This window comes from Sphaeramia orbicularis, chromosome 5 (assembly GCF_902148855.1).
Source record: "Sphaeramia orbicularis chromosome 5, fSphaOr1.1, whole genome shotgun sequence".
Lineage (NCBI taxonomy): Eukaryota > Metazoa > Chordata > Actinopteri > Kurtiformes > Apogonidae > Sphaeramia > Sphaeramia orbicularis.
The window spans coordinates 20,588,287-20,606,024 of NC_043961.1; the positions used below are offsets into that span (position 1 = coordinate 20,588,287).

Genomic DNA, 17,738 nt, shown 5'->3' on the forward strand with positions numbered 1-17,738 from the left:
GTGCGTGAATGAGTAGCTTGAGTGTGTTTCCTGTGGGACAGCGCCGTAGCGTAGCATGTAGCGTTAAGACGACAGGCCCGGAGAGGACGCAGAGGGAGCCAAGCTGTCAGCAGCCAGCTCCCACTTCGCCTAATGAGAGAGAGGCCCGTTAATTAAAAACACCAACAGGCCGAGCTCCCCAGCGTCCCGCCATCAGGGCGACCTGGGGTTAAAGACATGGAGCCGAGAGGATGTGAGGCATGCTGCTTCTACATACAGAACATGGTGCTGCCCTCAACAATAAACAGCCCCCAGTATACAAAAAGAACAAAGCAAAGCACAACTGGGAAGAGCTATAAGAGGGGCTTCGTTCTTTATACTGCACTGTGCTTGTGTGTTTTGGGGGGAGGGGTCCATGTTAATCATCTGATGCACATCCATTGAAGTTCCCAGAACAAACTGCAGATTTTTTTTTCCTCATTGTGTTCGTGTTTGTTGTGTGGCAGCAGGAGACAGTCTGTAAACGTCTCCACATAGACTTCATCAGTTTGAAAATGTTCAACTCATTGTTCACTAAATGAACACTTTTTTTTTCTTGAGCTTCTGTCTGCTGATATTTCTATCATTGTTAGAGTGATTGTGTTGTTCTTTGTGAAAGATTTTCCTTTCACCGAATTCAATCTAAATGAATGTCTTTTATTTAGTTAGATGTCTGCAACGAACCAGCAAAACACCTGCATTTACAGTATCAGGAAAATTCGTGCTCATAATAATCTGTGTCACAGAAGTCTACTGTGAAATTGTCTTTTTAAGTATTTTATTAAACTGTCAAGCACATGAATCATTAGCCTTGATCTGGAGATTGACAGTTTGTCAGTTTTCTGACAGTGGCATGCGCCTCACTGTCAACAGGGGGTGGCAAGGGAACGGCTTACACATCCCCCACGGCTGCTTCTTCTTCCTTGCCTCCTGCGTCTCCATCTTCCTTCCACCCCCACATGTCAGCCCAGGTGCTAACAAAACCGAGGATTGTGGGTAGTCTTGGAACATATGGAGCAGAGAGACGGAGAAATGAAGGGTGGAGGGAGGGAGGGGGGGGGGCTGAGAGAGAGAGAAGCTGTCAGGGAAATGTCTATCCCTGTCACAGCAGCCAGAAGAGTGCGATGGACGAATGGATAACTGCTATTTCAGACTGCCAGGGAGAAAGCTCAGTCAGATTTGATGTGCTTTGCGGGCAGAGTGGCTCTCACGCAACAGAATGCACAAACATCATATCTCCAACGCCACAGTTTTTGGTCCCACTTTCATTGCGTTTCTTTTTGCATACGTTTGATTGCTTTTATGTACACAAGAATGCTCAGTTTGTTCAGTCGCTGAAATGCTGTTCGCGGAGCACACACATGCACTGACACACACACACACAAACACAAGCAAATTCCCAGTGCGGCCGTGTAGACTAAGTTTCCGAGCTATGGCTGCAGGCTTCCTCTGTGTGTGTGTGTGTGATTCTGTGTGATTGTGCACTAGTGTGTGTGTTGTTTTTGGCTAGTCGATGATGATTGGTGCAGCCCCCTTCACATGGCTGTCTCTCCCTCTCTGTCTCTAGTCCTTATAACATAGAATCTTTTTTTTTTCTCTCTCTCTCTCTCTCTCGCTCTATTTCAGGCTGTGCCTTCCTCACCTACTGTGCCAGAGAGTCGGCCCTGAAAGCCCAGAATGCACTGCATGAGCAAAAGACCCTGCCAGGGGTAAGTCATACATTAGGAACGCAGCGTCGACCCAGAAGCAAAAATCTTACATAAACACATCATGGATTCACCGTGTCACACATACACAAACACAGATGCCCATTTTTAACATATAATGCCCTATATTTAATTCAAATCAAAGGGGAGACATCATCTTCCCTATGCTTTTCATGTACTGTTTATCACTGGCTGTACACCAGATAGAAGCGCAGCCCTTCCTTCTCTTAAATATTCGTCCTCTTCCTTTGCCGCTCTCCTCCCTTTCACTGCTTCCCTCTCTTCACTTTGACAGTCACACACAAACCCATAGGGAGAAACCACACACAGCATCACATCATAGGCATACTATTTATAGTCCTTCCTCCAGTTTGTGTAAATGAGTGTGTGTGCCTGTGTGTGTGTGTGTGTGTGTGTGTAGATGCATCCATGTGTGTGGGCTAGTATGTGAGAGAAAGACAGGGAGGGATGAAAAGCGGGTGGGCGGGTACATGTAGGCTATTTGTACATTTATGTGCACACTCTGCATTATACCCGGGACTTTCACGAACATGAGTGTGCATCATGAACGTACATCACGACAGCGCCATCTTCACAACAGATGTTCACATGCTGAGGGTGTTACCACTCACATGTACGATACAGCTGGAAGCAACTCATCTCGTTTTAGTGTTCGCCTTTTACTTAAACATGCTCGAATAAGGGATTTTTGACACTGTGACTGAAAACACAAAGAGATTCAGTTGTTAGTAAGCATATGTGCATACGAGGGGTGTTTATTCACTGTGGTCATTCTATAGTGTATAATTGATTTTCTGATTACAAATATATACATGTGTGTGCACAAGAAAAGTAATGTAGAGAGTAAGTAACTTGAACGCTCATGCACACACATGCTTATGTGTGCATGCCCACGTTTATGTGTAAGTACGTGCCTGCCTATACATGTGTATGTGCGTGTTAGGAAGTTTTGATGCGTCTCTGTCAGGCCTAGCTCGGTTTGCTCTGTTCGTTTTTAATGACGCCTCCAGGGAAGCTGACAGTCGCCGTGTTGAGCGCACAGCCTTTGATGTGAGTGATTATGACATCACAGACGTGCAGCCGAGAAGAGCGGAGGAGTGGGGATCCGTGCTCTCAGTTTTTTTTTTTTTCACTTCCCAGTGGCATATTATTCAGAAAGAAAGAGGGAGGGAGAGACAGAGACAGAAAGAGAGGAGGAGAGATTAAATATTTGGCCAAAACCAGAATGCGATTTTGTATTCACACAAAATGTGCTGCCGATTGATGTTTTTGCCTTTTGTTACTATTGTTTGACACCAATCAGAATATATGAACGGGAGAAGAACCTTTTCGACAAATCAGTCTTTACATGTTTAAGGTGAAAAGACAGTATTTGGCTATTCACCATACATCGGGTCTGCATCTGCAGCAAATAACTGTAGTCAGTCACTTGCAATCAGCAATGTTTTGGAAGGAAACGTTAATTCACATTGCCTTTACCAGTGGAGGACAGTCTCAGGTTTGCATTTGATCGATGTTGAGCGTTAAGTAAACAAAGGTAATGCCATAGGACAGACCTAGATGCTCAACAAACCCTGAAGCAGAGCATTCACAGAGGCAGACCAGGAGACTGTCTTTGTTGCTGGTGGAGGTAAAGCCAGCAAAACAGAATAAATGAGTTCATTAGAAACAGAGCGAGGACTTGGCCCTGGGAAAGGCAGTGGGACGTTTTATGGTGCGCAACTACACTCTCTTTCCTCGTGTTCCTGTGTTTTATTTTTTTTCACCTGCCTTCTTCTCTCCCTCCTTCCATCCTCTATCAATCCCCACTCACAGGCCAACACAACCAAAACCCTGCAAATGAAATCCCTTTTTTCCTCTTAAAGCCTCTTTCCCCTTCACTTCGCGTCCTGATGCGCTTTTTATCGTCAAAGTTGCTCCCCAACCCTTACATTTAAAAAGTTTTCTGGCTTCCTTTTTCTTTTGCTGCCAGGTGAGCCGAGAGAAGAGGGGATTTGGCTTCCTAGAGGAAATGCCCTGTAAGCATGGCTGTAGGCTGCTGGTGTAGCTCAGACAAAGTACTAAAGGCTGCCTTGTGTGGGTGTGTGTGTGTGTATGTGTGTGTGTGTATGTGTGGGTGAGTGCAGTGTCAGGAGAGACTTTGGGTAAACAAGCGACAAGCAAAACTACTGATGTTAAAGTGACACTGACATTGAACTACTCAGGATAGATGACAAAATGTTTTCAAATCCCTCATTCCAATATAAGGCTAGAAACTCCAGGTACATCGGATTATGTTGGCTGAAAGTAAGCTTCTGTTAAAATAAGTAAACTCCTTTGACATTGGAATTATTGTTAGTGTAACTTTTAAGGAAGCTGAAATTGTGGAAGCATCGTTAAAGGCACAATGTGCAACATATATGCATGAACATATCTAAAATTAAAAAAAAAAAAAAAAAGCTGCTTATATAATTTATTTTGTTGACTTGCATACTTAAACCTTAGGGGTCCACGGTCACAGCCCCATGACTCAATCACATGACTTTTTCAACACATCGTAGCGTCAGAAGTCGATCCCGTAGACCATTGGCGACAATTGAATTCGAAAGTGCAGACTTGAAACACTCACCCACTTTTTATTTAATAGTGATCGAGTAAATACAACCAGAGATATGATGTTTTGAATCCCAAGCAAACAAACGTGAGTAAAAGTGTGAAAATGAGGTGGGGGTGGCGAAAGACTTCTTACCATATCTTTGTTAGTTTTTGTCCTTTTTCAAAACGGAAGAAAAACTGTCCAAATCTGCAGATTCTAATCCACAGACTTGATTAGCATTACAGGTAAGGGTGAGAATGACTCCACCTGAACCGGATTTGGAAACCAGGAGGACCGGGGATGGGGGGTGGGGGTAGGTGGGAGAAAACCGTAGAAAACGCTTATGTAGAGATAAGCTTTTATGTCAAATATTTGAGTATAGTTTTAATTCATTACAATTTTGATTTCATATACCTAATACTTGGAACCAATATTCGCTTTGAAAGTCTTTGAAAAGGTTTGTTAAGCATCTTTGTGCTATTTATGCAATAAATTATATAAATTTTTCAAGACGGATTTTATATTTTTTGTGTGTTTTTTGGTCTTTTGTGTTGATATAGTAGGTTAAAGTGAAAAAATAATTGGCAGATTAGATAGATGAAGTTGTGCTGAAAGAAAAGATACCAAACATGGGTATAATAAACATTTCTTTATAAAGTATATAAAGGTGAAATCAAAAGTACGCAAAAACGGCCAAAATAGGCTCAGACCCCTAAGGGTTAATTAACACATTACCTCATCTGTTGACATGTTTTTTTGCCTGAGTTGCATCAGACTAACTTTCATAGTGAAAAAATAAACTCCCATGATCCGTCCTAATTCACGACGTCAGCAACAATTGTGTCTTTTAACTGTTTTTTAATTGTTTTGACAGAGACCCCAAGCAACGGAAAATATACATGAAACATGTTGTATAGTATTAACAGACCTGTAGGCTCTTTGTAAACATGGGTGAAATAAGCCTCTTTTAAGGTTATTTGATATTTCCAGACAAAAAAAAAACAATCATTAAATGATTTCTTTTAATGTTATGCTTTTGTCAAATTTGATATGTATTTCCTATTCTATTTTATAGCTACTTTGTGCAATTTTCCTGTTATAAGTAAGCGTATATTAGAATAACTGGAGCGCCATGACAGCAGGAATAACACTGGTAAAAGTTGTGACAGAAAACTCTGATAAGGATTTAGACAGCTTCTTTTTTATCTACTGGAAGAAAGTTGTGTATCCTTTTTAAAGGTACAAGGCTAAAGATCAGATAAATGGAGAGGTTGGAGATAGTGACGTGAGACAGGCCTAAAATGGGGCGCGTCCCAAACGCCTGGCCCTGGCTGCCATATTTGTGATCCCGCGCTCCAGTTTCAGACTCTTACTACAGCAAGAGGCATTAAAAAGCCTCTATTGATTTTGGCAAAAGGCCTCACGAGTGGGAAGATGTGTTTTTGTGCATGCACGTGTGTGTGGTTGTGCGTGCGTACGTACGTGTGGGTCACAGGGTGGAGTTGCAGAGCTAGAGCTAGTGCATTGTGTGTATGAACCACAGGGTACAATTACCCACAAGCAAATCCTCCCCCACACATATAAATACTCACGCATGCAATAAAATAAAAAAAGACATATCTGGCAACCACTCAAACACAGAGCTAGATATACAGTATAGGCCTCAGCAGTACCACATGCCCCCACACAGAGCACAAAAGTAGCGTGCACTCCTGAATACTTAGCACAGCATTCCGAGTTGGAAAATAATGCATACAAATACACACCCACACCCACACAAACATGCATAGGTACAAAACATACCACTGATACTCACACTCCAAACCCTTCTCTTGTGACGGCAATACAACACTCCTCGTAAACACTTCCATTCAACAACATGATACTCTGATACTCATAGAAAGAGAGGGCGAGAGAGGGAGAGAGAGAGAGAAATAGGGAGAAGGTAAAAGAGAGAAAGGGTGAGAGAGAAATACACCGTCGATTGACTCACAGTGTAATAGTGAGCTAGATGAGAAAATATAGAACACTGTGAATCAATGCGTCATTTCAGGGCGCTTTCACACACACACACACACACATATACACACACACACATATATAATGGCACACATATATACACACATGAAGTTTTCAGCCCAGGGGCAAACAAACAAAAGAAAAAGACGGGAGAGCAAATGAATAGCAGGAGGAAGGGGTTGATGAAGGCAGGTTGGAGAGAGTGGGTGGATGGAGGGAGTGGGTGGAGAGGTATAGTCGAGGTGCCTTCATACCCACTGATTTGTGTCTGTTTCTTTTTTCACCCCCCAACCCCACCCCACCCCCAACTCCCCCACCCCCCCCCTTCTCTCAGTTGAGATAATGCCAGGGCAAGAAATCCATGGCATTGATTGGCTCCTGCGACCCAGTTTCATGGCAGCTTTTTCTCAATAAGTCGCCCTTATTGGTCGATAACTGCCAGGCTCCCCAGGTGAAGTGGGTGAAAGGGTTGGTAAGGGGATTTTTTGGTGGTGCTCAGTTATGATTTGTTTCCCCTATGCGCGTACAAGTACATTAGTTCACTCTGTCTTGTGTGTTTAGATTAGTGGTGCAGTGTGCAGGAGGCATAGCTGCACGTCCACATGAATAATGCTGCCGGCCCTGGAGCTTAAACATCCCCTCCCTCTCCCCGAGCCATCACCTCATCAACTATCCTAATCACCCTTATCCAAAAGAAAACCGCTTGCCACATATTGTGCTCCAATTAATGAATCCACAGTCAATGACAGAACGTTGGAATGATGCATAAGCAAGTTTTAGAATCACAGAGCGTAGAGGATGATCGGCGTGTAGCATCAATAGCCATATACTGTACGCTTAGAAAAATACACCGATTCTTGTAAACACAGGAATCTAATGAGCAACTTATTTCAGTCTCAGATGCTTAACAGTAAAAGAAAGAGCGGTGCGGGTAGTGAGAGTTAAAAAAAAAAAAAAAAAAAGAAGAAACAGCATCTAGTGTCCAAACCTGTGCTAGGCTTTTTTTATTTTTTTTATTTATTTATTTATTTTTTTCTGTGCTAAGCTTTTAAGTGAGGTACTATGCGGTCTGAATCTGGCAGGTCATAAGCCTGCAATAAAAATTCAAATGAGTCTCCAAAACAGACAGCAGAAAGCAGAATGACTTTCAGAAAGTACTGTTTGTAATACATTCAGGGTTAAATGTAGATTATGTGTTTGTTTGTGGAAAAAAAAAAAAAATCAAGTTATTAATTACCTTCTGAGTACTTTTGCTTAAATCCTGTATTTACATACAAAACTGAGGTACTAGTCATTACTTGAGTATCTATACCTTTACTCCACTACATCTCAGAGGTAAATACTGTACTGCATTTGTCCAACAGCTTTAGTCACTTTTCAAATTGCAGTCTTTTATCATCCTCTTGGCCAATGAAAACCATGTGTCTCCAAATTGTGTTGATTTGGGAAGTTTGTGATTAACTGCTAGATTAAGTGTCCTTTTATGAGTTGAGATAAATTGTCCTCCTTCTTAAGCTAAATAAACACTTTAAAACCCTCTTGAATTAGCTGGAAAATGCATTGTCACAAAGCTGACGGCACTTTTTTCGAGCTCGTAAAAAAAGTTGGCTTTTTAGAGAGACGCAGATCTCTCAGGACCGTGACGCGAGAGAGTATGATGTACTGCTGTAGATCAAACCATCCAACAGCAGATATAGTAGCTTAAATGATCTCAGTGTCTAGGGTTGTAAAATGCAACATGTACATGAATGCAGCAGGAATATGAATCCAATACATCATACATAATAGTAAAACGCTTACATTAATGATACAGTAACCGCTTTTACTTTTCATTCTTTGAATATATTGACTAATTCATTCATTTTCTGAGCTGCTTAGTCCTTTTGGGGGGTCAGGGGGGGTGCCAGAGCCTATTCTACCAACCTTTGGGTGATGATGCGCTACACCCTGGATGCATCAGCAGTTCATCTCAGGGCTGACGTATACAAACAAATAAATATTCAGTTTCACATTCACATCTATGGGTGATTTAAACTGACCAGTTAACCCATTAAAAGAGTGATATTTTGCTTTTTTAAATGGAATTATGCATTTTAAAACATTTCCCTGTGGTCTACATGAACTGTAAATACTATGCTTGGGTCTGAATTCTGAATTAATTCAACTCCACAGGTCCATCTTCAACCCTATTTCTGAGTAATGACACCAGAAAGGTCATTTTGAGCGCTGGCCCTTTAAATGCAAATGAACCACTTCATGCCCCACCCCCTCCAGGTTGTTGGCTGTGCTGCTCTGTCCCGTTCAGCCACTTGTGCTTGTTAATACAACCAACAACTGAACATTTTAGGTCACAGGTGTCAAACATGCGGCCCGGGGGCCAAATCTGGCCCGCCAAAGATTCCATTCCGACCCGCAGGATGAAAGTGCAAAAATTAACCTAATAAATAAACCCATAACCCATAAATAATGACAACTCCAAATTTTCTTTGAGAAAAATTATGTGGAAAAAATTTAAGTGAAAAAAAATAACATTACACTGTGAAAATATTTACATTTACAAAACTATTCTTTCACAGTAAAATGCAAATAAATGCATAAATGAACATAGATGAACAACCCAAAATGTGCAATTTTCACAATATTCTGCCTGTTACTAAATGTTTTGTGTATTTATGGATCCACTGTGATCTGTAGTTGTGTTAATAATAAGAGATGTAATATTGTAGAAATTGTTCAAATTTTAGTTCCAAACTCCAAAATTTTAACAATATTTTGCCTGTTACCAAATGTTTATGTAACATTGTGTGTAAATGTACATGTATAAATAATAAGTTGAGGCATAGTATTGTTAAAATTGCACTATTTTTTCAAATTAAATTTCAGTTTTTTCAGGTTATTCACATCTTTTTTTGTAAAATGTAAATATTTTCATAATGTAATTGGGTTTTTTTTTTGTACTAAAACAAAAAGTGAAAACTTGGAGTTGTCATTATTTATAGGTTATTATAGGTCATTATTTTACTGGTCTGGCCCGCTTGAGATCAAATTGGGCTGAATATGGCCCCTGAACCAAAATGAGTTTGACACCCCTGTTTTAGGTAATCAGCACAAAGTTTGGACATATTTCCAGTTTTTACTACAACCGCTGCTACTGATAAACAATTATGGCGTACTCAGAGAAATGTTCGTCAGAAGTCTTGACCTTATATGTGCAAATGACGTAATGTAACTAGTTATAAAATGTAACAAATTAAGAAGGAATTGAATCAGGTTGTAGAAATCCACTACATTTTTGCAGGAATGAATATAAAGATAGCTTCGCAGCACCTGGAGGGTTCAAATTCAAACTTTTTGAATGGTTAGGGTCCCCAAACACACAAATAAAGGTACCAAAGACTAGTAAAAGGGAATTTAGCAAAATCTGACCCCTTTAAGGTGCTTGTCTTTGGATGGTAAAAAGATACCAGGCCAGAGTACCTGGAGAGAAGAACATGCAAACTCCACATAAAGGCTTCACTGACAAAGCAAACCACTGCACCACCTTCATTCTTTAAATGCATTACTGATAATATTTGCACATTTTGTATTATCTGAATGAGCTTCTGTTGCAAAGTTGGAATACTATTTGTCAAAAAATATGTATTGCTTTACAATCAATACAACCAATCACAAAGCAAAAACACATATAGTATTCCAACTTTCCGACAGAAGCTCATTCAGAGGTCGTTTTGTGTTTAGTGTGTCAAGTTGGCTATGTACTCGCATGCAAAGAGCCCTGACTTCAGCATTTTCCACTATCTTCCAAGGGTGTAACGGCGCACTCGTTTGTACTGAACTGTTACGGTTTGGGGTCTTCAATACAATACGGAGGTGTACCGAATGAATACATGTAGCCTATGTGAAGAACCCAAACACTGGAGAAGCAGGGGGGGACACAAGCAGAACCCATGTGCAGGGTTTCTGTATACACTACCAGTTAAAAGTTTGGACTCACCTGGTTTTTCTTTATTTTCATGATTGTTTACATTGTAGATTCTCACTGAAGGCATCAAAACTATGAATGAACACATGGAATTATGTAGTTAAAAAAAGTGTGACATAACTCAAAGCATGTTTTTATTTTAGATTCTTCAAAATAGCCACGTTTTGCTTTTATTACTACTTTGCACATTCTTGGCATTCTGGAAGAGCTTCAGGAGGTAGTCACCTGAAATGTTTTCCAAAAGTCTTGAAGGAGTTCCCAGTGATGCTGAACACTTGTTGGCCTTCTGTGGTCCATCTCATGCCATTTAAATAAGAAAGTGAGTCCAAACTTTTGACTGGTAGTGTACATTCAGCAGTGGCGAATTCTTAGCACTGCTGCTAAAAAAAAACAAAACAAAACAAAACATGACAACAGAGAGTATAACAGAGGAAGCATGTTAAGTCACTTTAAGTTTTCTGTTCATTGCGGCTTTGTGGCACAAAAGAGTCCACGGGTTCCTTTATAGCAAAATGGTTTTTATTTTTTAATTCAAGTTGGCAAAATCAAGTGAACCTGCTCCTCTTCTCCTTCACTGTGCCTCTGCTGCGGTGTTACTGTGAGGTCCCGTTCACAGCACCTCAGGGAATACTGTGAGGCATTCAAAAACACTCAGTAAATTACAGAGTTTGCCATAAATGAACATAAACATAAAATAAACATAAACATAAACATTCAAAAATACATAACATGTGGGGTGTCTGTTAATGCACAAATGACTGAACAATATTTTGTAGAAGTGTCCCACAGGTAGTTGCCCACCCCGCCGATCCAAATTTTTTTCTGTACCATTACCCTCCTACAATCTTCATGTTAACTAGAACCCTACTGATGCTGCCATGGCTGAAAAACAACAAATCCATGCAGGACTCTCCACGAACAGAGCACAGTATCAGACATGGCTATGGTTTTGAAATTAATAGCTCAACAGCTGCTCATATGGGTGTAACATTTAGGTGCCCATGTATTTTGACCATATAGTGTGTAATTTTGTTTCAAAACATTTAAAGATTGAAGCATGAACTGTAACAAAGATCATTACAAGCCTTTAACACCACGCTTTGTCTTATAAAGTCTAAATGCTCCCATTATCATTGGGCTCCAGGCCTGATGTTACAACCTTCCATTGCCAAGTGGAGTTTGAGCAGATTGTACAAATGAGAAAAATTCATCTGTCTGGAGGCAGCAGTTCACTTTCGTCCAATAATCCAACTCATTTCAGAAGTGGTGCATGCTACCCACAGGGCCAATAGATTGATGATCCATATGTGAAATTACACACCTTTATACAACCACGCCATATTGTTCATGCAATGTTATATAGCAGACTTTGATGTTCATCTGAAACATTAACATTACCATAGATCAAATTTAGAGGAGAAGAGTTTGAGTATTGGCCAGGAGTAACATTGTCAACATTCAGAAATAAGACATTTATCTCTCTTCATTCAGACGTACTGCGCCTAGAGGTGCATGCGTCCTACAGATAAATACTTTACGGTATTAATGCTTACTATATATTCAAATAACACTTATCCCCTTATTCTTTTCAGTAATTTTATTGTTGCGGGGAGATAAGATGGAGTCCTAGCCAGCAGTTTTAAAAAGTGTGATATGCTCTCTAAAGGAATGGATTGAACTGTCTGAGCAATTCAAAACACCTCTGCTAAGTGCCATTATTGGGTGAGCCAAATGTTTTTGTATCCCCTCTGAAAGCATGTCCCCACTTCAGGATTTTCAGGTGCTGTTGCTCTTTTAGCGTCTCAATCTATTGCTGGCACAAGCTATTGTCACAGTTTGAAACCAACTTGTACTTTTCTTCAGCTTTTTTATTGATCCACAAAAGCATAGTGCACCACAGAGTCTTCATCCTCACCAGCCTGCTTCACTGAGCATTTAGAAGTGTTAATGTCACTGCTGACATTTTACCACTTTACCTACGTATTCACAACAACAAAAAGAGGCAACAAAGGTAGTCTAGTCATTGTCAAGCATAGACCGTACACTTTTAAGTAAAAAGAATGAACACGCTACTGTTCACGTGTTGAGAAATCTGCACACAAGTACTTTGTTTCAGGTATTTACATATAAATTTAAGATACTTAAATGTTTCTTTGTACTTTTACTACAGGCAAATATTTTACCTTCTACTTCATGACTTTTGAAAGGTTTTGTTAGTTTTCAGATTACAACTTTTCCCGTCCAGTGAAATCCATGCGTCGTCAAATGTGTTGATTGTCAATATTTGAAATAAACTGAAGGATTATGTTTTTTTTTTATTGGATAATTCTCCTTTTAAGCCAAATAAACTCTTCCAAAAAACCTCTTAGATTAGCTGGAAAAGGCATCATTTTTCTGAGCTCATGAAAAGATTTTTTTTTTTTCTCACAGGACAGTGATTCTACAAAGGATATGATACATTACTATAGATTAAACTAACCAGAAATTTATAGAGTAAGTCAAATGAGCTCAACTTTAAGCATCTACAGCAGTAAAGTGTAACATACACATTAAAGCTGCAGAGGCTGAAGTCACGGGGGGGAAACGCCAGAATATGAAAATACACAACTTCCCTCTGCAGCTCTAAACTAGTATGAAGCAAAAAAAACCTAAATATAAATATTGATGAACCTGACACTGTTTCATGCTGTTATGGAAGAGTGAAGCCACATTTCCAAACTTTCACAATGAGACATTATTAGCGTCACATCCAGGTCACATCTGACAGAATCTGATCAGGGATGAGTAATTACAGGTATTAATCACATATATAACCCTTCATACCTGTCTGAAAACACCTGGGATTAGATAAAGAGTAGCCCCACAGAGTACATTTTCCACAGCCTGAAAACAAAAGGAAGAAGTCAACGAGTCGATGTCCTTTCAGACCAGTTGAATCACAACATGGTGAAAGGTAAATGTGGAATTTTCACCCATAGACCTGTAGCTTTAACCCTTTTTAAGTCACTCATAGAAATACTATGAAATTCAACATTTCAACCTTAGTGTGTTACTGGAAGACATAATAAGACTTTATTACTTTTGTGAAATTTTTCAAAAATTTTTATTGTTATGTAGAAAATCAAGGTCATGAAGTTATCATATTTGGTTCCAGCATAGATCCAGCTGATATCATCATGTCCATGCGTGTGGTGATGTCAGCATATCAACTGCCTCTATATATGTGCCAAGTTTGAAATAAATTAAAGCAAAATTCATGTTTTTATAGACATTTGAAATTTCGCCCATTATAAGTAAATGGAAGAAAAAAAGATTTTAAAAATTCATTAAAAATGTGAACTTTGACCTACTTTTCCCAAAATGTAACCACACCTATTCCAGGTCACTGGCAATCTATAAACCCAGTTTAGTATAAATTCAATTAAAAGTTTTGTTCCTCCAGACATTTGAATTTCGCCCAGTCTAAGTACATGGAAAAAAAAAAAAAAAGATTTAAAAAATACATAAAAAATTTGAACTTTGACTTACTTTTCCCAAAATGTAACCAAATCTTTTCTGGGTCACTGGCAATCTATAAACCCAATTTGGTATAAATTCAACTGGCAGTTTTGCTGGTAGAGGGTTAACAACAAAACAAACCAACACACCAAACCAAAAACAATACTTCTTTCCTCCCCTTCGTGGTGGTGGGGTAAAAATACAAGAAAAACACATGTAATGTGAAAGAAACATGTATTTTAGAACATTGGAACATAATTTCTATAACATCAGACCAACATAAGTGCTGATCCAGACACCTGTCCACATCCACATTATCCCTTTGAACATCATTCCTTACATTAGTACCAATACTTCATGGTACCTATCAAAGCCGGTACACTCACTGTTCATGCAGAGGAGGACCTTACAGACCCTGTAGACCACATTGGACCTGTCCTCACTGGAACTGTTGCTGTCACTGTCTTGTAATGTGCGTAGAAATTACCAAAAATAGTCACTTGCCCAGTAAAGGGTTAAAACGAATCCAAAACTGTGATACCTCGTACGCTGACAGTCATCCTTTTACTGCACAGCGACTACTTTCTTTTCATTCTTTAGGTGTATTTTGCTTTTGTAATTTTTACTTTTACATAACTTCCCTTACAAGGTACTATTTTTATATCATTTTTGGTATTTTTCTTTTTAAGAAAAAGATCTGAATCAGCTGTCGGATTCTGGAAAGTTTCCCTCTTTGTTTCTACATACTCAGCTGTGGGGACCGCTGTCACGTTACAGAAGCATAGCCTGCAAACTATGGCTAAAATGTAAAAGCTTTAAGCATCTTAATCATTGCTGGCGTGGCTTCAGCTCTATAACCATGTGCATAGTTCATAGGTTTAAGTATCTCCCTAAGCTGATTTTCATAGTCGCTCTGGCATTGTCGTAGTACCTCCTGCTGCTACTGTATTGAGTTTGCCCGACTCCAGCTGCTTTGATATATCCTACCAGTTCACAAATTATTTTTTCTGAGCAGTTGTAAGTCACGCTGCTATATCTTCTTGTCTTTTTCATGCTCTCAATCCCCCACACATTCAGCACATCTCTCCCAACAGTAAGTGAAGTGTTGTGTGATATTTTTACTGTAGCCCGTTCAGTTAATTTACCGTGCACATTAACTGTTGGAGAACAGAGAACAGATAACCGAAAACAATAAAAAGCCATAAATCAGTCAAAGCTACAATATAATTGATCTATTAGAGAGGGGTTTTATTGATCGTTGGAGAATATTATGGTTCGCACTGTGTACCTTTTTGTCTGTCATGCATTTGTGCTTCTACTCTGCTCTACTTCTACGTTTCTCACTCCGTTGTCAGCACAGGACAGAGTACAGGCTTTGAAACACCAGAGACCTTTTTCATTCAGTGATTTTTCCACATTCCTGATTTTTTTTTCCTCAGGCTTTACAGGGCTCTTGCAGCTTTTACTATGCAGCATGAAGCCCTCCATACTATCACTTCTACCATTATCACTCTATACTAGACTTATAAAGTTCTATAAGGAACAAGGGTTTCAATTAAAGTTTATTCTCTTTATTTTACAAGAGACATACAAAAAGCATAAAACTTGCGCTGATCTGACTTCTTCAATCTTCACAGTTATTACTCTGCCCTTTGTTCACCCCAACCACCTCCCTATGCCTGTATTTTACATGATACATCCCTTTATTAACCTATAAATACATAAAAGCCTGTAAACAGGCCTTATATGTTAAAAGTATATATGAAAATTAATAAGGGAACATTTAGGTCAGAGAGTTCACTCAAGTCTTTTTTTTCCACTATAGTATAATAAGTTATCTGAAAGTAAAACTCTTTAATGTACATTACTTGGGGAGCACTATGTATTATCTATTTTCCAAATGGCTTTATGGAATTTTGGAATAAAACCACTCAAGTGTTTCAAAATTGATGTTAAACTTGCTTTCTAGATGCAGTGTTGATCTTTGGTGAGATACCAGAGTATTTTAAAGGAGCTCCTTCGGTGTTAAGCCAGATAACAAATAAATTATTTCACAATGACTGCAGAGAAAAAAAATCACAGGCCCAGTTTGAACAAGGGCTTTTATAATGAGAACAACTAAAAGAAAAATTATTGTGTCAGTTCAAAGCAAAGGGCAATTACCATGCAATGCTTGCATTGCTGTTTTCTCTGTCTTCTTTCATCATAACCCTGATGGCAGAAACAATTCAACGAATGTATAAGTGATTACTGAAGAGCTAACAATGTAGCAAAGTGAAAACATATAGGGAATACTTAGAAGACAGCAGCTTGGTGATAGAAAACGTGTTAGGGATGGAAACAGTTGCCATTGATTTATTGCTAGCATTGACTCCAGTCCTGAACGTTTGTAAAACTAGGACCCAGCGGTAAACTACGCTGCAATATTAATGTTGTTTTTCTATCTACAAAAGTTGTTATAAGCAAAAACTAACCCCACAGTTTTCACAAAGGGTTTTTTATTCTTTCCTAAATACTATTCTCATGCTCAATGGTAATGTAGCTCGAGTAATAAAATGGATTTTGGTTCTCTTCCAGCAAAGAAAACCAAAACCCATTTTATTCCATGACCTTCACTATCTTACCTTCACTGTAGCTGCTGGAATATATAATACAGCAATTTCAATTTCTTCGTTTGGTCATATCATCCGATATGTTCGACAGAGTGGGAAGCGGCGCATGGAAATCTTATTCCAGACCCCGCTGTAGCAGCTGGCGAGCTGGTGGCCAGCAGATGTGATAATGACACAACGCACCAGCTGAGGCGGGATAGCGGGCCACGACTCAGGCAGCTTTTAATAATTGATGGCAGCCAAGGCCCTGGATTGGCCAGTAATTGCATTACAGGTCACTTCTCAATAGCAATTTGTGAAAGTTGTGGTGATGTGTGCCGGGTGGCGATCAATAGGCACTGTCCAGAGATGCAGTCTTTCTCTGTCTCTCCCTCTCTCTCTCTCTTATGCTCTCTTTCTGTTTGTATAAAGGCAAGGAGGAAACATTTTTCTTTCATTCTTCTGTGCAGAAACAGCGCTGTGGGGATTTTCCTTCACTGAAGATCAAAATCTTCAATTTAAGGCATTAGTTACTGTGAGCACTGCTTCCTGCATTAACCCCTTCAACACTGTGAAAATGAGTTGCATAAAAATATTTTCCACTCACCTCACATATGACTGAAGGACCTGTCCCATCAACATAATTATCATTTGGCACAGACGCTTCATTAGCAGAAGCTGAAGGCTGTTGAATCAGTATGCAGCAATCTGACCATAGAAGGAGTTTTAGTGGGTTTTAACACCTATCAGTTATTGAGGTTGGAAGATTGTAGCATGTTCCCCTTGGTTTAGTTTCTTTACACGTGAAGAAAAAAACCCAACAAACCAAAATACTTGTGAAAAACCATGACATGACTGAGCTTGACTGAGCTTATTTTTCATGTGTATTTGGCATACAGGAAGAAGGTCATCCACTCTTAGGTAGTCTAGGAGAGAAATATTCTGCAGGTTGTATTTACTATTGTTCATTAAGTTTCTATAGTTTTCTTGCTTTACCAAACCATGTATGAAAAAAATAACTCCAGACTATAGAATCCATTTAGCTCAAACTTCAGTCAGGCTTATTTCAGTTAGTCTGACTTGTCATGTCAGTAAATTTGATTCCTTTAATCAAATTCTATTAATTTCACAGCATTAGTTGCCACAGTAAGTGAGACTGAACTGTGTTGAATAAGCTTTTTGGAACTGATCTCAGCTAATCAGTCAGACAAACTGGGCTAATAATTAAACTGGGGTAATTTGGTCAATGAAATGGGCCCCTGATAGTTGAGTTGGTCAATTCATGTTCAAACCACTGAGGAGCTGAGTTTGTTTGGGTCTACCTCTTC

General features: G+C 39.4%; 1 protein-coding gene across 9 annotated transcripts in view; it reads left to right on the forward strand.

The window, feature by feature from the left end:
* celf4 (CUGBP, Elav-like family member 4) overlaps positions 1-17,738 on the forward strand; it is a 98,802-nt gene that overhangs the window by 20,228 nt on the left and 60,836 nt on the right. For all 9 annotated transcript variants that reach the window (XM_030134338.1, XM_030134341.1, XM_030134339.1 and 6 more), the window contains exon 2: positions 1,645-1,727. In XM_030134338.1, the coding sequence (XP_029990198.1) occupies positions 1,645-1,727 (83 nt within the window). The remainder of the gene's footprint in view (positions 1-1,644; positions 1,728-17,738) is intronic.